General features: G+C 41.0%; 1 protein-coding gene across 1 annotated transcript; it reads left to right on the top strand.

Moving 5' to 3' along the window:
* Positions 1–4,170: 4,170 nt before the first annotated feature.
* EPHX4 (epoxide hydrolase 4) lies at positions 4,171–22,237 on the top strand. The gene is made up of 7 exons (XM_049808347.1): positions 4,171–4,416; positions 7,169–7,254; positions 10,711–10,868; positions 12,913–13,041; positions 15,149–15,252; positions 16,194–16,342; positions 20,771–22,237. Exons 1-7 carry the CDS (start codon positions 4,174–4,176, stop codon positions 21,003–21,005), a joined length of 1,104 nt encoding a protein of 367 aa, XP_049664304.1. The 5' UTR covers positions 4,171–4,173; the 3' UTR covers positions 21,006–22,237.
* The last annotated feature ends 394 nt before the right edge of the window (positions 22,238–22,631 follow it).

Consider the following 22,631-nt stretch of genomic DNA (forward strand, 5'->3'; position numbering starts at 1 on the left):
TGGGTTAATGAAAACTCAAGATCTCTTGCTTTGGAAATACAAGGTGACAGAGGGAAGGGCAAGAATTTATCCTCTGCGTTTCATCCCTTCTATATGACTATATGGGCATTGCTAATGGTATGAACTGGTACTTTCACTCCTTCAAACGCTAATTCCAGCTTCCATGACTCTATATGGTCATGATGACTTAAAAGTCACAATGTCAGTGCTGCTAATGCTAATCTGATAAACCCTTTATTTGCAACCCACAAGTCACTTAAAGACGATAATCAGCTCCTACCTCCAGACAGAAGGCTGAGTTCAGGGGAAAGGGAGATGGCCTCCAAATGTAAGTGAGCAGCAAGCACTGTGTTTGCCCAAAGCTGTCACTACACTGAAGAAGTACCACTTGTCTAGATACCCCCTGCAAACAACAAGCTGCTTAAACAGACTAAATATTGTTAGTTACCTAACAGTTAAAATGTGTACTAAGTTCTGTCATGCCATTAATTCACCTTGATCATTTGTGAAAATAGCTGCACTAATGTGTCATTTTTATACTTGTGTTTACACTAGGAGATTGTATCTACACATTAATGATGGGTAAGATAGTTAAAGCTTTAAAAAGTTCCTCTGTCACTAATAAACAGAGCATGTTAAATTTTTTACTATCAGCTATGAGTTGGTCAGGCTGGAGGCAGAGTCAGCGATGTGCAAAGTTGTCCTCTTTTGTCTCAGAGAAATGGGATTAGTTAAACTGACAAAAGATAAGCAGGCAGATGGCAAATTATGGAGGGCAAAGCACACTGTCAAAGCACTTAAGACAATCTGCCCTGGGGTTGGTTTGGCTTGGCACCCATTAGAACAATAATTTAGAGCAGAAGATGAGAAAATCAAAATATAAGGAAGACAGAAAAATAACTGTTGGCGTTCTCAATTTTTCTTATTCATATGGGATATATAGAAGATTCTAAGCTTTTTTTTCTGCAAAATGTTGGAAAACGTGTGGAAGGTATTTGCCTTCTACAAACAGGTTTGCCACACATACGTAGACAGTGTGGTCCTAGATTACAAAGAAAGCCCTCCTCATTAAAAGAGGAATTCTATCACTTCCTTGGCAAACAGGCCACCTAAGGTAGCACAGCTGGAGGTGCCTAGAAATGCTGAGCTAGGGTGTGTAGCAGGGTGTGCAGCAATCTCATTGTGCAAAAGCTGCTCAGAACTGCTAGGTCCCCAGCACCATCTTTTTCTCAGCTCTGATACTGGATCCATATCTAATATCTGAAGATAACATAGCTAAATTCCACAAGCAAAAGGTTTGTATAATGTAGAAGTTTGACATAGAACTACCTAGGTAGTTAGTGATGTATAAACTAAAAATAGACTTAGTTCCATTCTTGTGGAAAAATTAGCTCTCCTGTTTGTACAAGAAATATGGTATAGCTTGGCCAAATACCTGCTTGTAATAAGACACATCATGGTTCCCTCTTTAATCCTTCTTGTATTCTAGCTGGCTACTATAATTCTGTGAATGCTGTGTCTAACCTGTTGCTGAGTTTTCACCAACCTTTCTTTAGAGGTAAGCGGAAGCTTGTGGTCAACTCCAGGATTTCCAACCTTGGTTTCCCAGGGTTTTTTAGGGGATGTTTTCTACCAATTCATTCTGATTACAGGTTTATTAAGGAATTTGATGACTTCTGCGATATAAACAACGACATTGGTTGCTGTGCTCCTGCCAAACTTTCTAATTCATCTAACTGGGTTGCTGGTTTACTGAGGTGCACTTTAAGGGGAAAATCCTGCTGCAGCTAGTCTGCTCTTGAGAAGCTGTGAAGGCTTCTTCCCTACAAAAAAAAGGTTATTAGTACAAAGTCTGATGCATAAAAAATTAGCTATATGCTAATCCTGGGGTTGGTGGTGTGACTAATCTGAGCATGAACGGAAGGCTCAGGCTTGGTAGGCATGATTCATATAATCCTACTGGAGTCTGCAGAGGTTAGTGTCTTAACTGAATCATCAGCTTCTGATGTTGTTCCTTCTCTTCTCGCCCGAGAGAAGGAAGGAGCCTTAAACAGCCTAGCAGCTTTTTCCCAGCAGCCTGATAAAGCTCCTGACCTTAAGTTTGTAGGGCTCACATTCAAAGAGCAGGGATCGAGAACAGCGTGATTCAGCGTTGTCAGCTGATGTGTGTTGCTGATAAGTTCATTCGTGTTATTGATAAGAGGAAGCTAGGCAGCTTTTTACAGCAACTTGAAGATGTTATCTTTAGGAGTAAAAAATAAATTCAGAGAATGGTTTTGTATCTTATTTAAACTTTAGAACGCATGAAAATGCAGCAATGGGCAATTCTTTGTAACATTCCTTTCTGCTGCTTAGGCTTTTTATTTGATTTTTTAAAAAGAAGAATTTTGAACTTGTTGAAACAGGCATTAATTCTGTCACTGCCTTCAGTGGGACTAGGATTCAACATCAGCGTCTATATTTGTAAGTCTGAATTTAGAACAAGTAGGAGAAAGCATTTGGTATGTTACAGACAAAAATTGTCTACAAGCTGTGTTCCATGCACAGTGAAAAATTATATATATTCTGTTCGCATACATGCTTATCCAATTTGTGTTTTGAAAATAGCTCGTTAAATTACATATCTTAGAGCTAAGAGATGCATGGTGTCTTTCTACCAGCTTCTACTTGCACTGCCGGACAGAGCAAAAAAAAATTTCTTGGAAGCTAAGTTCTAATCCTCCAAATTCACCTGAACCAAGAAAACGTTGTAGTCTTCATCAAATTCCAAGTAAAATTTGGCAGCACCACCCCCGCCCCCAAAGGCAGGCAGTTGCACATAGGCCTATGTTATTAGCTGTGACTCTCAGGTGGTCTCTACAAGTCTCGAACCTGGCTGTACCCTCTAGTCTGAGAAGCAAGGGGTTAGATCAAGGAGTAAAGGCGAGCAGGCTGTGCAGTGAGGTGGATCAGGACTTGTCAGGATTCGACATGCAAGCTCAATTCCACTTTTCTTGCAGTCAGCAACTACAGTGTCCACATTCCGTTATCTCCCAGAACTAATAAACTCATTTTTCACAACCTGCATTTTTATAACCTGTAGAATCAACTGCTTAAAATAGGTATGCTTTTTCTTACATTTTTGGATGACACGAACCATTCTCATTCAAAATTACCCACTTTCCCACTCTGTGTATCAGTATGTCAGTAACAGATACGTGCCAACCGGAGCCTCTCTCCTTACCCCAGCATCTGCGGCCTCGTATATGACTGTGACTCCTTGGCTTGTCCACGTAGCAATTTACAGCTAACGGACAGGCGTAAGATTGTTCAGCTTCTACCGTCAGCTGAGATCTCGGTACTAAATTAACTCTGCGGGAACAGAGTTAGTAATGGTGATCCCACTTCCTCCAGGAGCAAATTTCTCTATTGGAGTAAGTGAAGTTTAAAACACTATAAATTTTGGTGCTGGAGCTGGAAGTTTGTATCTTTTTAAGAAATACTGTAATAACTGAAATCGTCGCACGTTTACAAAATCATCTTTAAACGGCAGCGGTGTAAGCGGCACTGAAAGAACGTACAGTCTCGAAAAGCACTAAATTGCACCCGCACCGCCGCATACCTACGCGCTTCCCTTCCCACGACAACAAGGCAAGTGCGAGGGGGTGCGTGGGGCGAGGGGGTGCGTGGGGCGAGCGGGCGAAGCCATCGCCTGCAAGGACCTCGGGCGGGCACCGGCGGCGGCGGCGGCGGCGGGGCCGTCCCGCGTAGCCCCGGCGCGCTTTTCGCAGCGACATTTCGCGTGAGTTTGGGTGTATTTGGCAGCTCTGTCAGCTCCTTCGCTCCGGGGGCCCATTCTCCTTACTTCGCTACGGCACAGCTGGGGGGGCTGGGGGGAGCCCTCCGTGGCCGAGCGGCTGGGCGCACCCCCGGCCGCGGCGCCGCCGCCCCCGCCGCGCCGCCCGGGGCCTAGCGCGCCCGGGCCGCGGCAGCCGGGCGGGGCGGGCGGTGCTGTGCCGCGCCGCGCCGCGCCCGCCGGCGGCGAGGGCCGCGGGGGGCCGCGGGGCGGGCGGGCGAGCGCGCCGCCGCTGCCGGTGCCGCCGCTCCCGGTGCCTCCGCTCGGGCGGCTCCTGGCGGCGGCGGCGGCGCTCCGAGCCCCTTGCCGGCCGGCGGGGACGGCGGCGGCGGGGCCCGATGGCGAGACCCGGCGCCGCGTGCCCGCCGCCCGCCCGCCGGGTGATGGTGGCCGCCCGGGCGCTGCTCTTCTGGGCGCTGGTGTACAGCTACTGCGGGCTCTGCGCCTGCATCGCCGGGCTGCGCCTGCTCTGGAGCATCGGCCGGCGGCCGGGCGAGACCTTCCGCCGGGTGGTGCGGGAGAACCCCCCCGCCTGCCTCAACGACCCCTCCCTGGGCACCCACTGCTACGTCCGGATCAAGGTGAGGGCGAGGGCGGGGGCGGGGGGAGCGGGCCCCGCGGTGCGCACACGCGTCCCTGCCGCGCAGGGCAGCCCTGCCCGCCCTCCGGGGCACGCGTGTGCACGGGCAGCGTGCGCGCTCCCCTTCGCACACCTGCGCGCCCCCGTGCGCCTGCCCCCCTCCCCCTGCCCCTGCCCCCAGGGAGCGGGGCCGGGCTCGCTGGGGCGCGGCGCGGTGCGGCGCAGGCCGGGCCCGGCCCGGCTGCCCGGGGAGGGAGCGGCGCCCGGCGGGCGGGCGGCCGGGGCGCGGGGCGCCTCGGCGGGCGGGAAGGGCGCCGGGCCACCCCCGGTGTGTCGCAGCCCGCCTGCGAATTACGTGCGCCGTCGCGCCCCGCACCCCCGTTATTTACGGCGTGCCTGGTGGCGGGCGGGAGCGCCTGTCGTGCGTCAGGGTGGCGGGGAGAACGGAGCGCGCAGGGCGAAGCCCCGTCCCCGAGGTGGTGCGATTAAAGCCGCCCGTCGGTTCCTACGCTTGTCTCGGACCTCTGCCCGCGCTTTGCTCCTCCGCCGAATGCTCTCAGTGAAGTTGGTTGCGCTAGCTGGGCTTCTTTCGTAGTTAGGGGTGAGCAAAGAACACGCAGCAGATTTTGTGGAGCGTTGTTTTTCATAAAACGAGCGCGAAGATCTCGGGGATCTGGGCGGACGGTTTTGTGCCAGGCAGTACTAATGCGAATTATTGAGCCTCGCCGTTTCTCGCGATTGGCTCGTTTTCTTTTTCGAGCGTTATTAGGGGGCACGTGCGCGCTTTTTTTACTCCTGTGCCACGTTCGTGGCAGTAAGTGAATGGGCTGGTGGGGAAATGAGGGGTAGAGCGGTAATAAAAGAGCATTTGGGGGCAAGACAAATGGCTGTCAATATGGCAGTCTCGCTCGTTTCAGGAAATACGAAAACTCTTGCCGCTGGGTAACAGCAGGCTAACGTGTTACCTCCCAAACACGTGTACCCTACCGATCTGTACAGATGTCAACACGACAAAGAAAAGAGTCTGTTTTAGGAAAGATGGCAACATCCTATGACTGTTTGGGGGGGGGGGGGGCATAAAAAAGGGGACAGAAAGGAGCAACTGAAAAGGTAGAGGATGGGCTTAGTTGGGGGCACATGACCTTTAAACTGCTGCTGTGCAAGTGGTGACTGAATTTGTATGAGTAAAGGGGATGCCCTTAAAAGTAATAAATAGATTAAAGTAAAAACTTTGAGTGTAAATCCCTAGAGGACACTAACTGAAAGCAGCAGGATGGAGAAGGGCTTACCCGCTACTCACTAACTTGAGAAGAGAAACTGTGGAAGGAAACTGAGAAAATTCTACTTTTTTAAGTATAAAAGGATCAAAGGAAGAGTGATATGAAGAATGGTGAAGGTGATGTAATGGCCTTAAAATTTACTAGGAATTTATTTTTACCTCTAGGGACTTCAACTTCATTGGCACCCCAGAGGAGAAATATCAGTGTAATTTGGGGCAGAACTGAGCAAAAGTCCCTATTATATCCCTAGTGAGTAGAAAAAAACCCCTAGATGTTCCCTTTTCAGAGCCCTTTCAGAAATCCAGACATAAGTTAATGGGTTTGTAGCTGGTTAGTGAACTTAGCAGTGCTAAGGTAGCTCAGAGAATTTGAAGCATCTCTGGCAAGAAAAACTTGTTGTTTGTGTTGGTGATCCTTGGCCTGATATAAGCCCTTGATGTACAGCAAAGGCCTGGGGTTTTCTCCCCTTTTTAGAACAGCAGAGATGGTGCAGGCTCGTGACATTTGTTCAGGAGCTGTACAACCTTTCTTCCTGCAGTTTCCTTCACTTGACTTCTAAACAGCATGTTGTATTTTGTGAGATAGCTCTTTTCCCAACTTCTGTATCTACTTCTGTGCCAGAATTCAGTAAACCCTCTAGGTCATAATTTCAGTTTATTTAAATTCTACTGGATTCGACCTTGAGTTAATGTAAGTTTGTGTACATCCATTCAGTTCAATGGCATTTCAGTGTTCAGCCTCTGCACTGCTAACAATAAGTAACTTGCCTGCCGGTAATTCTTATAGGACCCATTTTCTTAAAAGATGCATCAGAAATAGTGACTATAGACAGGGCAGAAAGAAAACTATAACATTAAGGCTTTCTTTTCTGAAGCAAGTCTGAACCCTTGAACAGTAAAACCGAGCAAAAACTACTTGCTTTCCAGTAACTTAATTTTGATTGCTTTTGGTTCTTAAGAATCCACGCAGTCCTTTATTGTGCCAGAATGCAATGTGATTGTTTTAAATAGTTGCATAATCTTACAAAGTAACTGAAAGTTTGAAAGTGCATTTAAAGTATACTGTCTGTTAAAGTCTTTCCACAAAGCACGTGACTTGTGTCCGTGTGAAAGCAAGGTGCTAACTTCAAGAATAATCTGCATTTCCTAGCCACCGTGCCAGGAGCGTTAGCATGCTCATGGCTGAACTGGCACATAGTCAACGTAGCCTGACATGTATTAAAGATGGTCCTCCCTGGAAGAAGCTGTGGCAGCCGGGCGGGGTGGGGAATACTCAAAATTGCCAGGGTGTAGCAGATACCCGATCTCAGAATTGCAGAAGACTTCAGCTTCAAAACCTGACAATTTGATATTTTTTTTTTCAGGGGCAATATATTGTTTCTTAGAATATTGTCTGAAACCATATTCATTCTCAAATCCCAGTATAGCAGTACTATGCAGCAATAAAACCATGCTTCTTTTTCTCTCGTTTTAGGATTCAGGGTTAAGATTCCACTATGTGGCTGCTGGAGAAAGGGGTAAACCACTCATGCTGCTGCTTCATGGCTTTCCAGAATTCTGGTAAAACTCCCTACATGCTTTTCTTGTATAAAAGAGGCTGCTTAAGATACCCAAGAGTGATCATCTCAAGCTTAAGTATCCCCAGTGTGATCCATTTTATGTATCTATGAGTACTAACCAATGGGATGAATTTTTAGTAGTGAACAAACCATTCAAACATTTTTTGACTGCAGCATCCACAAAAAATTCCTGCAGGCTAACGCAAACCAACCATCTTTTTTTGCACAGTCAGTCCATTTTTCCCCAAGTATGTACACTTCTCTTCAAACTTTGGGGAGGAGCTGCTCACTTTTAATGAATTTCCTGTTTGAATAACATTGGTACTATATGGCTAAACTTATGAACTATAGCAGAGGGTGTTAAATAAGGATCCATTGTATGTTAAGTGCAATATGGGTTGCTACATTTATTAAAAATTTAATTTTTAACTAGGGGAGGGGAAGAAGAACTATGAGTTCTATAGGCCTGATTTCAGAATGCTACTCAGGGAAAAAGGTTCTATTATTAGTTCATCACAAGATGAATGATGCATCAAACCCAATCCTAAATGTTTGTTTATAACAATGAAAAGCAGTCATGTGTCTAATGATTTAACCAAATTGCTCAGGCTGTCATTGCCAGGTTTAACTAGTGAAGCATGGCTTACATAACTGGCACTGAAAAAACAGTAAGGGAGTAGGGGAAGTGATAGTGCCAGTAATTCAGCCAGTTAAACGATCCTTTTCCTTTCTAAACTCAGATATGGAGTTAGGGTCCACTGTTGGAATTGTGATCTTTCAAGCGGGACTCAGGTCATTCCATGATAAATTGACCCAGGTAAAGCAGAGGTCAGTTCTCTTCCCTTAGCAATTTCCTATAGATACTAATGGCCTTGAGAATGACGGTAGAAAGTCATATTTATTTTAAGATAAATTTTTGAAGAGGTAGATTGTCCTAATAAGAAATTGCTATCTAAAATGATTAAAACTGTAAACTTTCATTAAAAAGACAGTTAGATGGGGGGGTGCATATTCTATGCAAGCATTATGCATACCTGGCATAACACATATTCTAATACAGTAAGACAGCTGAGACTACAGCTGATGTCCCCTACAGTGGGAATAATAACAGAAAATTTAGCATTTTTATATACGTATTCTACTGAGATCTGGTATATTACTTTCAAAAAGCAGAAAGCCATTCTTACAGTTCAGAATGGTGAGTCATGCTTTAAGTGACAGTTAATATATTTTATTATCTGACCATTCAAAAGGAATTAGTAAGAAACTGTTATATGGGTCACTGGGACCACCAATAGATAGTTTATGTAACTGTTTTTAAAAAGAAGACTACATGCTAATAGTCTATAAAATAGTCATGCTACCAATACTGATATTGGTTTGTTGATTCAATCAGTGAAGAATTTTGTATGCAAGAATACAGATTATTCTGAGAGCAGAAGATAAAATAATCACAATTTAAGAGATATCTAAAGCAGTGTCAAATTTGTATTGTTTGGTTAGGAAAAAAAAAAAAGGATATGATTTGTAGTTACAATTCTTAATTGTAACAAATCTCTGCCTTCCAGTGTCTCAAGGTTATAAGTAGGACAACCATAACTGGACAATACTAACCTTAGCGAGTGATTGAGAATGTCTGAAGATGAACGATCACTTAAGAATATAATGCTCCAGAGCCATTAAGTGCTTTAGTTGTATAAGAACTTGAAAATCAGTACCAATGTTGTGGAAAGACAAAATATTTGAAATTGGGCATAATGTGTTGAGGCAGCTGGGTACCTGTAAGACCTGTGTGTGAGCTGCTGAATTTTGTACAAGCTGCCTTTCAGAAATAATGTGATCAGAAAGTCACAAAATAGTTTCCACGATTCCACCGCATGAACATGAAAGCATTCACCAACATTTCCAAATTCTGCTTGCAAAGCAGCTGTCCAATAGTTACATTTCATATGTTGTAAAAGGATTTCTTTGAATATAAAACCTACCCATTCAGTAGGTCAGACATTTGGTGATTGTTGGACTGTTGTGAAAATGGAAGATGAGGATAGGAAGTAGACATTTTCTTAAAACAAAAACAGTATATTTATTTATTTATGGCCCTCCTTGTTTCTTCTTAGTGAAATATATAGGATAGCTACAGCAGTTACCATGGCAAATTCAGCTTCCAAATCATTGTATAATGCCTTTAAAAATTTCGTTCTTGGAGATCTCAGCTAAATCTTGTGTTTGCATTATGACGCTGGAATGAAAAGGTTCTGACTGTTCTGTTTATATGAATACAAATTTCTATAATTTATCAGTGTTACTGTAACATTACCTATGTCCCTAACAGGCTGGAGGCAAAGCTAAGGTGGAAGAGCCAATGGTCTGATATAGACACTGTTTGAATTGAGGTAGAATTCTGTGCATCACTCTTAGGATCGCTGATGATCCAAATGTTACATAATGTTTATCTGAGACTGTTGAAACAAGCGGAAGTAAAAGCTAGATCCTAGCAGAGAGGGATGCAGCCATTATTGTATATGCCTAGAAGGATCATGTTTTTTGTATATCTTATATTGCAGTATAAGATAAGACCGTGTCTGTCTTGGTACTGGCTATTCTGTAATTTATTGGGTTTCAATAACAGTTGAAGGGCAGGTAGTTCTTGCAGGATGAGACCCACTATTTTCTTGTTATTTTTGCTTCATAACACACATCTAGTCACTACATACTATTACAGAATGAGGAATAGCCTTTGCCTTTGTCTGAGCTTGTAATTTTGTATGTCTTTTGATATGTGTAATGTTACCACTCTCTTCCATAGAAACACAAGCAATGAAATACTTTCTGTAGTACCAACACATTGAGAGATAGTTCTAGAACAATTCTGGTAGTATAGAGACACAGATGAAAGTGTACGTAATATAAATCATATAAACTTCACCAAGTTCATGTGATATTCATTGTATTTCTTTCTTTGGTTTATTTAGTGTATGAATTATCTGCCATTCCTTTTCTGAAAAGGAAAAAAAAAAAAACACACACATGCCTTGAGGCGTGTTTCCCTACTCCATCAAAATGCGTGAGCACGCCAGGGAGAAGAGAAAGCTTTTCAGACCTTACTTTTTTGATGGTACTATAGCTGCAGGGATAAAACAGAATAGTCCTCTGCATGCTCTGGTTTCTGCCTGCTTCCTTTGCAGCAAAGGGACCATGCCAGGAACTGCTGAAAAACCCAGGCTCTGGCCATGCCCCCTTTCTGACAGCCACACTTCCTTACTGGGGAATTCAAGAAGGGAGCACAAAAGTGTTATAGCCACAAAGGACCACCAGCGTACCACAGAAGGAAAAAAGAATCTTGTTGCAAAGCCATGCTAATTTACCCTCAACTATTTGGGAGCAAAAGCATTGAGTACTTTTTGGTATCATACTGCTTGACCTTATAACTCCAACTTCTTTTTTTCCCCTTTGTTAGGTATTCTTGGCGCCATCAATTGCGGGAATTTAAAAGTGAATATCGAGTGGTGGCCCTGGATTTGAGAGGTTATGGAGAAACAGATGCTCCTTCTCACAAAGAAAATTACAAGTTAGATTGCCTGATAACAGATATAAAGGATATTTTGGAATCTCTAGGTGCGTTAGTAGAAGACAAACTACTCGGCTCATAGATGACTTGATTTTCTGGCAAAAATCCCATAAAGATCTAGCAGTGATTTTTTTTAAAAACTGCATTCTCTTTAATATATACACATAACAGATATGTATAGATAAAAATCTAAGGATACTCATATTTTATGGACTGTTATCAATGAAAAAGGTTTGTTTTCTAATTATGATGCGTATGTCAGTGTAAACAATATGTAAAGATGCTTTTCCATCATGGGTTTAAAAAAAATCTTCCCTATGTGCTGTGAAATCCAGCAGTACAAACCTATGGTCTTCTTCCCTAAGAAGGTCTTTGCTTACTCCTAACTATTGCACTTAGTGGATAATGTTCTGAATTAGAGTCTAATAGCACTTGTAGACCAAAGAATTTAAATCAGGTGACATTTTTCTTGCACAAACAAGATAGAATAAATACTGTGGGCTTTATAAAGATGATGACAGTGCATCTGCTGTATTAAAAAATAATCCCAAAATACTACTCCTGCACAGTAGTCAGTTCTCAAGAGCTGAATCACTCTGTCTTATACACCAGTGAGAAGAACAGAAGGGAGAACAAGGGGCACATTGCTGCTCCCTGTGGCAAACACACAGTGTAATGGTCTAGAGCTGAAGTGGGTCTGCAAAATTTGCCCCTCCGAGTTCAGTTTGAAGTGTAGCTGTTCTGGCGATAAATTTTAATACCTAGTGAAGGGTATTTCCCTTCCATTCCAATAGCAAGACAAGGGATTAGACTGTCATTCCCTGATTCATTGTAATTTCCTGGGTACTCTAGGGATAGTGAAACAACTTGCTGTATTTCACATGAAGAAATAGTAAAACAGTGATTCCAGTTCTAAAATCGGAGTTTAGGATTTGCTCTGCTTGTGATGTTTGAATATTGTCAAAAGATTGGGCAGGCAGTCTCCACACTGTGTTTACGTGTTCCAACCTTTGCTGGTTGTGTTAATCTCCATGGTAATGCCATGGTTATGCTTGAGAAGCGCTCTCGTCATAATTCAATTTCATAGGGATTTAAAATTTTTTTTGGAAAAGTATTTCTGAGGCTTGTTATCTTTGTTTGTTCTAACCCCACATTAAATTCTTTTGGAGATCTTGATTACATCAAAAGTGCTCCAGAAGATTTCTATTCAAGAGAGGGGTTATAAGGTGCGTTGATAACTGTGTCCAAATTTATGTCAGAATTCTAAACAGTTTGGCTTTTATACATTTCATTTGTAGTGTATGTGCTCAGCATTACAATCCTCAATGAGGAGGGTGATGGTATCTGACACTATAGTATGTATTCCAGCAGTTAGGCTTTCAAAAACTCAGTCATGATTCCTCTCCCCCCTTTCATTGCTGTTAAATTGCCATTTTTATCGATGGAAGAGTAAGTATGTGAATACCGAGAACTTTAAAAATTGCCATCAAAACAGTATATGGAGAAAAGCTACAGGTCTACTAAGTATATAAATATGTGTATTTATGTGTGTATATATATACATGCTATATATGTGGCTATTAAGTATAATGCCCACTTTTTGCATAATGATGATGTTCAGTGCTTAGATAACCTCTCATACTCAGTGAAATTCATAAGGATTAGTTTTGTTCAGGAGGGGCTCAGGAGATGGCTTAGTCTTTCTGTCTGCAGTTTTAAACTCCAAATACCCTAAACGTACGTGCATTATAATGGCTGCAATTTGAATTGTATATCTGACCCTACATTGGCCAAGATGTGAACAGGGTGGCCATTTGCATACCAAGTGACTTTAGTTTGACATTGAGGTAGCATAGTTAAAGTGTAATTGAAGTCCAATTAAATAATTTTAATTATCAGTTAATTTTTTAACTATAATAGTGCAATATTTTTTCTTGCCATTAGTAATGGAAGCAGTGTGGTATTAAATAGTTACATTAATAAATGTGCTGGACCACCTATTTTGCCTAATAATTATTTTATTGTATGTGATAATTTGTATGGATACAAACTCTACTGAAATAAAAGCACAAATCTGTGTTTATTTGATAGGATACAACAAGTGTGTGTTGATTGGCCATGACTGGGGAGGAATGATCGCTTGGTTAGTGGCTATATGTTACCCTGAAATGGTGACTAAGCTGATTGTGGTTAATTTCCCTCATCCTTCTGTGTTTACAGGTGAGTTTTATAGTAGTCTTTGTTAATCCAGAGCATCTGCATTTTCATTATGATTCAGAGTGTTTGCTTTGAGGTTGCTAAAGAAGAACAAGCTACTTGCCCCTTTAGATATTCAGTAGGTAAGTTGCCCATACTCAGTGCCTGTCACGATGTGGACTGTATGTTAGGAAGCAGTAAGGTATCAAGTATTTGACTTTTGGAAATAATTTATTGTAGGAAGTGGGAGTGCTTGCAACCAAACTTACTGATGTTTTTCTTAATCCTTGAAGATTCACAAATATAATTTTCATATACATGAATCTGTTTTATACCACTTTGGCAGGATAAAATTCCCTGAAGAAGGGTGTATATTGTATTACACCTAGGTTAAGGCCTCACTGCATTATTAAGTCTGCATAAAACAGCCTTTGTATAAATGTGAATCAGACATTAGAATTTAATCCTGATTTAGATGACAAGTGACAACTTATGATCTGGTACAATATTCATTGGAACAAGACAGCCTTTCCGGGCCACTTACTAGAGGCTCAGGAAGGTACTATTAGTGAGCTGAATTCAGGATTTAGGTGCACTAGGAGAATTTGTTGTGTGATAGGCTTTGAGCTTGTCTGCTACCCAGAATTACAAAACATTTCATAGGGATTAGATCAACATTCAGTAATTAAAATGGAAGTAATATCTCACTGATTTTAATTTCTTCAGTTGCTGACCTTACCCTATTTCCATTTAAAAATTCATCCCATTTACCCAGAAATAGTTAAGAATATTTAGTGCAGCTTTCATTTTCTTTTCAGTTGAATGTAAATCTGACCTTACACCACCCTGGAATCAGAACCATTCACACATGTTGTTCTCACAGTGTTCTTGAGCACCTTTCTAGGATATTAAAGAACATTTTGCCAGGTAGTTAGGCCTCACTTACCCAAGGAAAGGTCTGTTCACCACCACCTGAGCAAGCAGGAGCTTTTTGCGGTATTTTCACTGAGAACAGAAGCCAGGCTGTATGGAAGACAAATACATTTTAGTATAGTATTTCTTCGTATTCGTTTGGATATTTGTTAAAGTACAAAATCTGTTCTGTAGCTTGATAAAGTCTCCCTGGATCAAATTTGTTGTACTGTGGATTAAATGAAAATACACAGTTTATAAATTGTGAGGAAAAGTGAACAGTGTTGATGATGCTCCATCAAGGAAAAATATAACGGGTGATGCAATTTAAGAATGTATAAGATAGGAAAGCTTAGAAGATAGCTGACACTTCAATTTATTTGTTTTAAAACCCATTTTTGTTCACCCAATTTTGTTTTAAAACCCAAGTTGTTCAAAATTAATATTTCAGAGAGATCTCCTATGTTGGGAGTGCAATTTTGCCTTCCTGAATTTGCATCTGTACAGGATAAGTTCTAGACTTCCTAGCGCCTGCATACATTCTGTGCTTGCTTTGAGGAAGTTAGGTATTTGAATGTCATGTTGGCTCTGCAACTCATTGGAGACACAAAATTATAATTGAAAAAAAAAAAAAAAAGACTTAATGCAAATTTGGCTATATCATTTTCTTTTGTTACATATGCTTCAATGTCTTTAAAAAGTGATGCTATGTAATCTCGATTACGGTCCCTGAAATTGCCAAGAAGGCAACTGTTAGAAAAATTCTGTACTTTCATGAATAAGATTGATGCTGTCTTTAGAATGTAAGTGGATTATCATCTACAGATTTCTGTGCATCACGTCTTTGATGAGAGAAATACTTAAAGACTTCTATTTATGCCTCTTATTCCACAGCTGACAAAAATGCTTTGGACTAGCTACACAAATAGATCTCTCAGTGAAAACCTATGATGCAATTAAACTCTCCAGTGTCACTGCCCTCCCCTAATCTTTGGCAGGCTTCTGGTTTCCTGACTGTTTCTGTTAACACATATAAAAGATGTTTTAATGGCCACATCATATACTTACTCCTGAAACAATAATCATCTTTTGTCACATAGCATGCTCTAATGTAATATTTTTAGAACATGCCTTTTAAGTTTAAAAAATAGTAATATTAACAGTAATTTTGTTTGAATCATCAGTTTTCATTTTTAATTCATGGGCATTTTTGTTTCAGAATACATTCTACGACATCCATCACAATTGATTAAATCTGGTTACTACTTCTTTTTCCAAATGCCATGGTTTCCTGAATTCATGTTTACAGTAAATGATTTCAAGGTGAGCAAAATGAGTGCTCTTGTTTATATATTTAACTATGAGTGATTGAAGAATTGCTTCCTATGTTCATCTCTTCTGATGTAGTTATAATTACTGGAAAAAATACAGAGCTTTCTGATTTTTCTTATTTAGCTTTATATAAAGTAGGATATAAGTGTGTATAGTCTCTGAGATTAACTCCTGCTTTTGCGTTTCTGGGAGGTGTTCAGGTACATACTTTTAACCTCCATCACTACAGTGCATAACTCCACCTGGACAGTCAGCTGGTTTTACTTGTGCCCATGCCAGTGGGACACATTTGGTGCTTGGGGAACTCCTGCTGACTTACCTGAAGCTCCTGTGTGCAGTGGGATATCCTCTTATCCCTCAGAGCCTGCTACAAGGCAGGCAGCCTGGGAGTCTGGGCATCAAATTCAGCCAGGTGATTAATTCTGCCTGAGGAACCAACAAGGCCAACACCTTGTATAACCTTAAAAAAATAAGTACAAGTGTATAAAAAGGGAAAAATCGGCTGCGGGCGTGCATCCTCCTACATGCATACAGCCCAGTGCGGAGCTCCAAGTGCTGCATGCACACAGGGCACAGCAAGCTGGGGAGGTCCTGAATCATTCTCCCTCCCACCCTGTCAGCTGCTGGGATCCATCCCAAAGAAAAGTCTGTGCCTGCGCTTGCCTTTGCCTGTCACAGGTGGCAGGTCAGGGTGCAAAACTGAGTAACTTGGTAATGCTGGTATTTGGCTGTACTTGATAATTCTGAATTAAGTTATACCAGAAATAAGTTTACTGTGTGCTTTACACATAGCTCTCTAAAAAAGCATTTAAACCATTCATTATACTCTAAACAATGCATAAATAGATTTTAGAAAGATGTGTCCTGTTAAAGGAGAGAAATCACGTTTTCTAGCTATCTTACATAGTGGCTGCTTATGCTTCCTTTTGTAGGTTCTGAAAAGTTTATTTACTAGCCAGGCCACTGGAATTGGAAGGAAAGGCTGCAGATTAACAGCAGAGGATATTGAAGCTTATCTCTATGTCTTTTCACAACCTGGAGCATTAACTGGACCCATTAACCATTACAGAAGTATTTTCAGGTCAGTATAACATTCTCAAACAAGGTAAAATATTCTAGGGACCCCTGGAGGCCAAAAGTGGTATTGCACCTTCTGCCGCTGAAGTAGAAGAAAAACCGCAAATTCTGAAGTCTCGCCAGGTAACAAATGCATTCAGTGTCAAGCAGTGTGATGCAAAGTGAATTGTATGATGTATCCACACAAAACGGTGAAACAGCCCGAGTGCAGATAAGGAAAAGCTTTGTTTCAAAATCTAATAAAGCAAAGGCCCTTCCTTGTTCACAGAAACCCTGGCAATCACAAAAACATCTCTAAATAATACTTACAAAATTAACATCAATTAATTGTTGGCATTACAGTTCATATTATCTAATAATAAGATCTATGAAGAGCTTATTATTAGATAATACTGCTAGATAATATGGCATCCAAGTACGTTGCCCTCACTTGTAACTTTACAAAACCATGTCTGACTTTAATTTTATTCTGTGTGGGCTGGTTTGTTGTGGGTTTTTTTTTAAAGATGGGGTAATTTGTTTTGTAACTAAGCCTAAAACTTTTATTATTTTTTTTGTTGTTGTTCCTGCATTGGTCTCGTCAGACTCACTGGCAGCAGTGAGCACATATAGCAGGAAGCATGCGTAGACTAAAATTGAGAGATAGTATCATAATAGGAAATATTTTTGCAAGCTTAATTTTTATTTTATTTTCTCAAACAGTTTTCTAATGGTTTTAACTTTCTTGGAAGGAGTTGGCTTGGCCTTAGAGACTGACACCCCCTTTTTATCTACCAAAAACTTAACAGGGACAGAAGGTCTTTCAATCTGCATATACTCTATTTATGACTTACAGCCCTAACTTGAAGGACTATACCAAGAAGAGTGGGACTGAACTCTTCTTTCCTTTACTGTCTCCAGTCTTCAACAGTGCTAAATCTCCTGCATGCTTCTCTAACACAAGAACAGCTTCCCAATATTCTTTAAAAATGACAATTCTCTTCATTCCCTGAACTCAGGCAGTAGGTGTTTGAAGTAGATTAACCTTTCATTGTCCCTGGTCTAATTTAGTGCTACCTTTACTGCTCTTTCTGTGCCTTCCATGCTGTCACTGTCAGGAGAGCGGTCAGCAGGGAAATACTGGGAGGAAAATAGGGATCTGAGCTAGGTGCTGCCTTGTACAGGCTAAGAAACAAAACTGGAACGAGAAAGTAGAGAGGTGGTATATTTTCTTCTAAACCCCAAGCACAGATGCCAATGGGGAATAAATGAGATGGCTGTGCTGGTAACATTATACTTATTTAAAGCTATGCAGAGAGTGGCTGAGGACATCAGCTGGCACGTCCAAGGGTGACTGGGGGAGCTCTGCGGCTGCATGGCAGCTCCCTGGCCCTGCAACTGCACTGCAGGAGCCCCAAGGGTAGGGCTAATGAGGAGCTGGAGAGGCATGGGCGCTCCGAGCCTTGTTTGTTACGTTTGCCACAGCACCTCGCATCAGTGAGTGTGCGTATTAACCAGATGCTTCTCTGACAATAACAGTGAAATATCTGTGATAGCTGATAGCTGAATTGCTATGGGATTCAGATAAGATGAATGTAAGAGTTGCATATGTTTAAACTATTGTTCCAGGCCTTTTCAGGCTCAAAAAAAAGCCTAGTATCAGTTATTAATCAGAACGTATCTTTACAGATATTAATTCCTCTGTGTGTATGTTTGTGCACTGTTTGCTTTATTTTCCTAATGAAAGTATATCTGTACTGAATTCAGAGAATATTATTTTAGGTGCTGTCAGCCACAATTCAGCAGGCTTTGGACTAGAAGGAAAAGATTAGTCTTCAGCTCATTCAGTTCTTGCCACCAATTTTGATGGTCACACTTTATGGGATCTGAATCATTAAATATTAAAACTGGATTGAAATTTTCACTTCCTCTCATATAAGCCATTAAGCAGCACTTAGATGCTAATGACTTGTATTCACCGTAACTCCCAGTGGGCTGGCACTGGTGACCTACATGTTAGAGGTTTCCAACTCATTACTATCCACCTGGAGTTTCATTCTTCAGAGCTTAATTTTTCTGGAAAGTTATTTCCAAAGAGACGATTGAAATCACCTACTTCCACCCATCACCAACACATCCTTTTATAAAGAGCACAGCAATTGTTCCTTTCACTATACTTTAGATACAAACACTTTTGTAACAAAATCATAAAGCTTTTGTGTCATGCTTGGTTAAGAGAGATAGGTAAGCATTTGAAGCTTGAATTTCTTCTGATACGCCATTTTTTTAGAAAATGGGATTAGTTCTCTTATAGCAGTTAAGTATTTCACTTGTTTACAGAAAAACTGTATAACAGTGCTGTATGAAGGTTTGAGTCTGTTTTTCAAAGACTTAAACTTCACAAGTGGAACTTCCCTTTCTAAATGTGAAATCTGCATGTTAATCCTTGTTAAAGGAGATTTCTAGAAACTTCAGGCATGATACCATGTCCCATACTCCAGGCTGAAAAGAAATATTGCTCATAGGCAATGAAAAATGACAGGTTGTTTACCTATGCAGCATGTGTAAAAAGCCCAGAAGAGTTTTCCTAAGTGAGGCTACAAATCTCGCAAGGCACTTAGACACAAAAGAAAAATAGTAAACCCTACAGTAGTGAAAAAATACACATATAAATAGTGAAGAGATCCAGGATACTGGATTTAAAAGGCAAAGGGGTTAGTCTAAATGCACTGAATCAGATTATCACATTATCAATTTTTAAAACTGATACTATGAGTAAGCTATGGTTCAGTGGGTGAGGTCAGGTGCTTGCAAAATGAGATTTTAAATCCACTGCTACAAAAGCCATTTTAAGAATTTTCCTAATTTATCAATGAAAAATTAAATTATTATTTAAAGTGACTTTTTATTAATATTTCTTGACATCGTGTGTAAGTAGAGAGGAAGAATGGCTTCAAATTCTCTATTTCTTTGTCTTATTTTAAACTAATGCATGCCATCTTCTTTGTCTTTCCCTTTTTACAGAGCATAGTCTCTTAACTAACTCCTAAGTTTCAACCTAGCACTTAAGTATGTAATTAAATTTTTTTCCGAAACCCTTTTTTATACATTACTGGTTTAAAATAATTGTGTTTGAGCATTAATATAATAGAGATTTGTGTCTGATCAGATGGAATCTGTTTCAAATTGTCACAGCTAGTCTGTTACAATATGTGGCTAAGATTAAACAATTCAAGCATAAATTAGATAAATTTTTCAGTATCTCTAAAATAGATGAGCTGGAATAAATTCTGGTGGGTTAGTATTGTTTATGTTGAAATAGTCTTTCATTTCTAGCTACTTGTATCTTTCATAATGCCTACCTTTAATGTGAGGAAGTATTTATAAATATTCCACTTAAAAGAATTGTATTAAGAAAAAATAATAAATTTTTACTGAAAGTTTAAATAGGTCATTGTGGTGGTATAATTTTTATTAACATTTTACTTTCTAAGGGCTTTTCTTGAAAGTACTCTTCAAATGTCTTATAATGTATTTATCTTTAAATGCTTTCTAGTATGCCAAAGCTTTAGGTTGTGATGTTGCAGTTTTAAAGAGGTTATGACTCCATGAAAAGCAAATTTTTAAGGAACAGTTTTCTTTCACTGTGTACGGTTGTAGGTATGTAAGTCCAAGGCCTTCAAAAACATACTGTAGCTCTTTGTAAAGGGAACTCTGATGCACTTTGAATGTTAGCGTGAATTTCGTAGATGAGTGAATGTAACAGAATTCAGTTCAGCATTTCAGACATCAGTGTTCTATAGAACATCTTTTTCTACAAATATTTTTATTTTTAGCTGTACTACATGATATTTAATTTTGAATAAGTCTGAAACACTCTAGCTGGTATCTTCCATAGTGTCCAAAAATGGCAGCCTGCCATTTCCTGGACGACTGTTTTCTGGTAAGACAATTTGGCTACTCAGCTAGCTAGATGCCTTGAATACTGTAGTATAAATGTGATTCAAAGCATCATATTGCATTAAAACCTACTTGCAGTAAATAATGCAGGTTCAGAAATTTGCCATAGCATTCATCCACCAAGGGAAAGCCACTGACCTACAAAATTCTGGCCATGTTGTTCCACATTCGCTTTTACAGGTATCATGGGGTTCCTGAGCTGTGCATCATGCTGAAACATCATTCATGTTCCAAAAGTAGGACCTCTGTTGCAATCCACCGCTAGTTACAGACATGTTACAGTAAAAGTATCTTCTGACAATTTCACCATCCTTAAAAACAAAGGACTTTGAGTCACAGGAGTGTTTTCTGGGTATTGTAGGAGATATCCTGCAACCTAGAACACTTGCCGTGAGATTCACTGTGTTGATTTCAAAAGCGAAGTTGACTGAATTCTGTCTTGGTGATTTCTTTGTTAAAATAAGACCTAAATAAGTGTGTTTTATTTTTTAAGCTGCCTACCTCTGCAGCACCATGAAGTCATCATGCCAACCCTGCTGTTATGGGGAGAAAGAGATGCGTTTATGGAAGTTGAGATGGCAGAAATTACACGGATTTATGTTAAAAACCATTTCAGATTAACTATTTTGTCTGAAGCCAGTCACTGGCTCCAGCAGGATCAACCTGACATAGTGAACAAGTTGATATGGACCTTTCTAAAGGAAGAGACAACAAGAAAAAGAGAATGACTGTTCATACATGTTTTAAGGGGTCTACATAAAAGCTTTTCAGATTTAAAAACTAATTGTTATCAGGGCCATATTTCCAGCCTGCCTTCTATTTTGAGCTCTGTTAGAGAAAAGTGTTTTCAATGTACTGTACATTTGGACACCAATGTTACTGCTAAAAGAAGTGGCGAGTATGAGAATGTATGATACCAACATTGGTTCTACCTGTGTACTTGTATTTTGCACATAAAAACACCTGCCTTAAGATATATATGTATTTGTACAGAAAGAAAATCATGGAAAGTTGCTTGGTTTTGTTTTCTCCCTTGCTTTACAGTTTTCATGTGTGGTGCCTTTTACAAATTTATAATGAAACAATAGAGTGGTGCCATACTGAAGGAAGTCATGAGTTTTCATTCTAGATTCACCTGAATTTTTTTAATGTATTTTGCCATTAAACAGTAACTAACTCTTTTTATTGTCTATATTTTAGCATACTGAATGATTGAAAAATTTCTGGGCACATTTCTAGTCTTCAAGTGAATAATGATATGTATCTTGTTGTATTGTTGAATGCAGCTGCTTTGTGCGATGTGTTTTTCTTTCATGACTAAAAAATGGGAAACCTGTACACTCGACAAGTCTGAACAAGGAGAATGGAAAATTAACTGATAACATGTATCAAATCCACCTCTGTCTAATAAAAAGCAACTTACACTACTCCCTTTATCTGACTTGCTATGGAGAGATTTCTTAAGCTAAGAACTGGGTTTGAATAGCTGAAGCGTGTGTCCGCTGTGTGGCCCTCCTCATGCTACGATTGTTGTAGTTTCTTGGAAATAATGCCTCATTGTTGGCATTATCCTTCCTATGTTAGCAACTACTGTTCTTGTCTCCAAGAACTGCTGCCAAGTTCCTGTGTTTATAGGAGGAAGAGACACAGTCATTATGGAAACAGAGGGTAGAATTAACTGGCGTGTGGTGGCAGGGGAGAAGAAACGTGGATGCTAACTACAAAGAAGAAAAGAAGCACGAAATGTGAGTCCCCAGAAGAGGTGAGTCACTTGCCCATAGGGTTTCCAGAGGCTCCCACTTCACCTGCAGAGCCAAGCGCGGTGCCCTGGGAACAGGCGAGGATGAACGAGGACCCACGGGGGTAGGCAGCGGAGCCAGCGGAGCCTGAAGCAGCTTTCCACGCCAGAGTAGAAGAGAGCTGACAGTTACCGGGGAGTCCCAACGACGCCCACACCGCCCCGTGCACCGTCTCTCGCGAGCCAGCATGTCGCTAGGCGCAGGTACGTGGCGCAGCCCCTGCTGGCGTCGCGCTGGCGTAACGCTCGCAAGAGAGTGGGTGCGGGGGTGCTGCGGGCCGGGCACCACCTGGTGGCTGGTGATCTGCTTCCTCTGTGTGCAGTGTGCAAAATCTGAGGAAGCGTCCCCTCAGGACCGCGATGACGGTATCGATCTCGCCTTTTCCACCCACGGCTGGTACCGGCCTTTCAAGGATAACTTTCCCCCGACTATTTTCAGCGTTTATCAACTTAAATGGTTACATGCTGCTTCTAGTCGAAGTCGGAAAGGCCCTTCCTCGCCTCAGAAGGGTGTTGTAGAGCGACTTCTATCGCCTACGCAACAGCTTAATGTCTT

Source organism: Accipiter gentilis, chromosome 8 (genome assembly GCF_929443795.1).
Source record: "Accipiter gentilis chromosome 8, bAccGen1.1, whole genome shotgun sequence".
Taxonomy (NCBI): Eukaryota; Metazoa; Chordata; class Aves; order Accipitriformes; family Accipitridae; genus Astur; species Astur gentilis.

Bases quoted from the DNA above. Each gene is read 5' to 3' on its own strand.
- EPHX4 (XM_049808347.1), top strand. From the start codon at position 4,174: ATGGCGAGACCCGGCGCCGCGTGCCCGCCGCCCGCCCGCCGGGTGATG. The intron at 7,255-10,710 runs GTAAAACTCCCT...CCCCTTTGTTAG, and splicing joins CATGGCTTTCCAGAATTCTG to GTATTCTTGGCGCCATCAAT. The intron at 13,042-15,148 runs GTGAGTTTTATA...TTTTTGTTTCAG, and splicing joins TCATCCTTCTGTGTTTACAG to AATACATTCTACGACATCCA.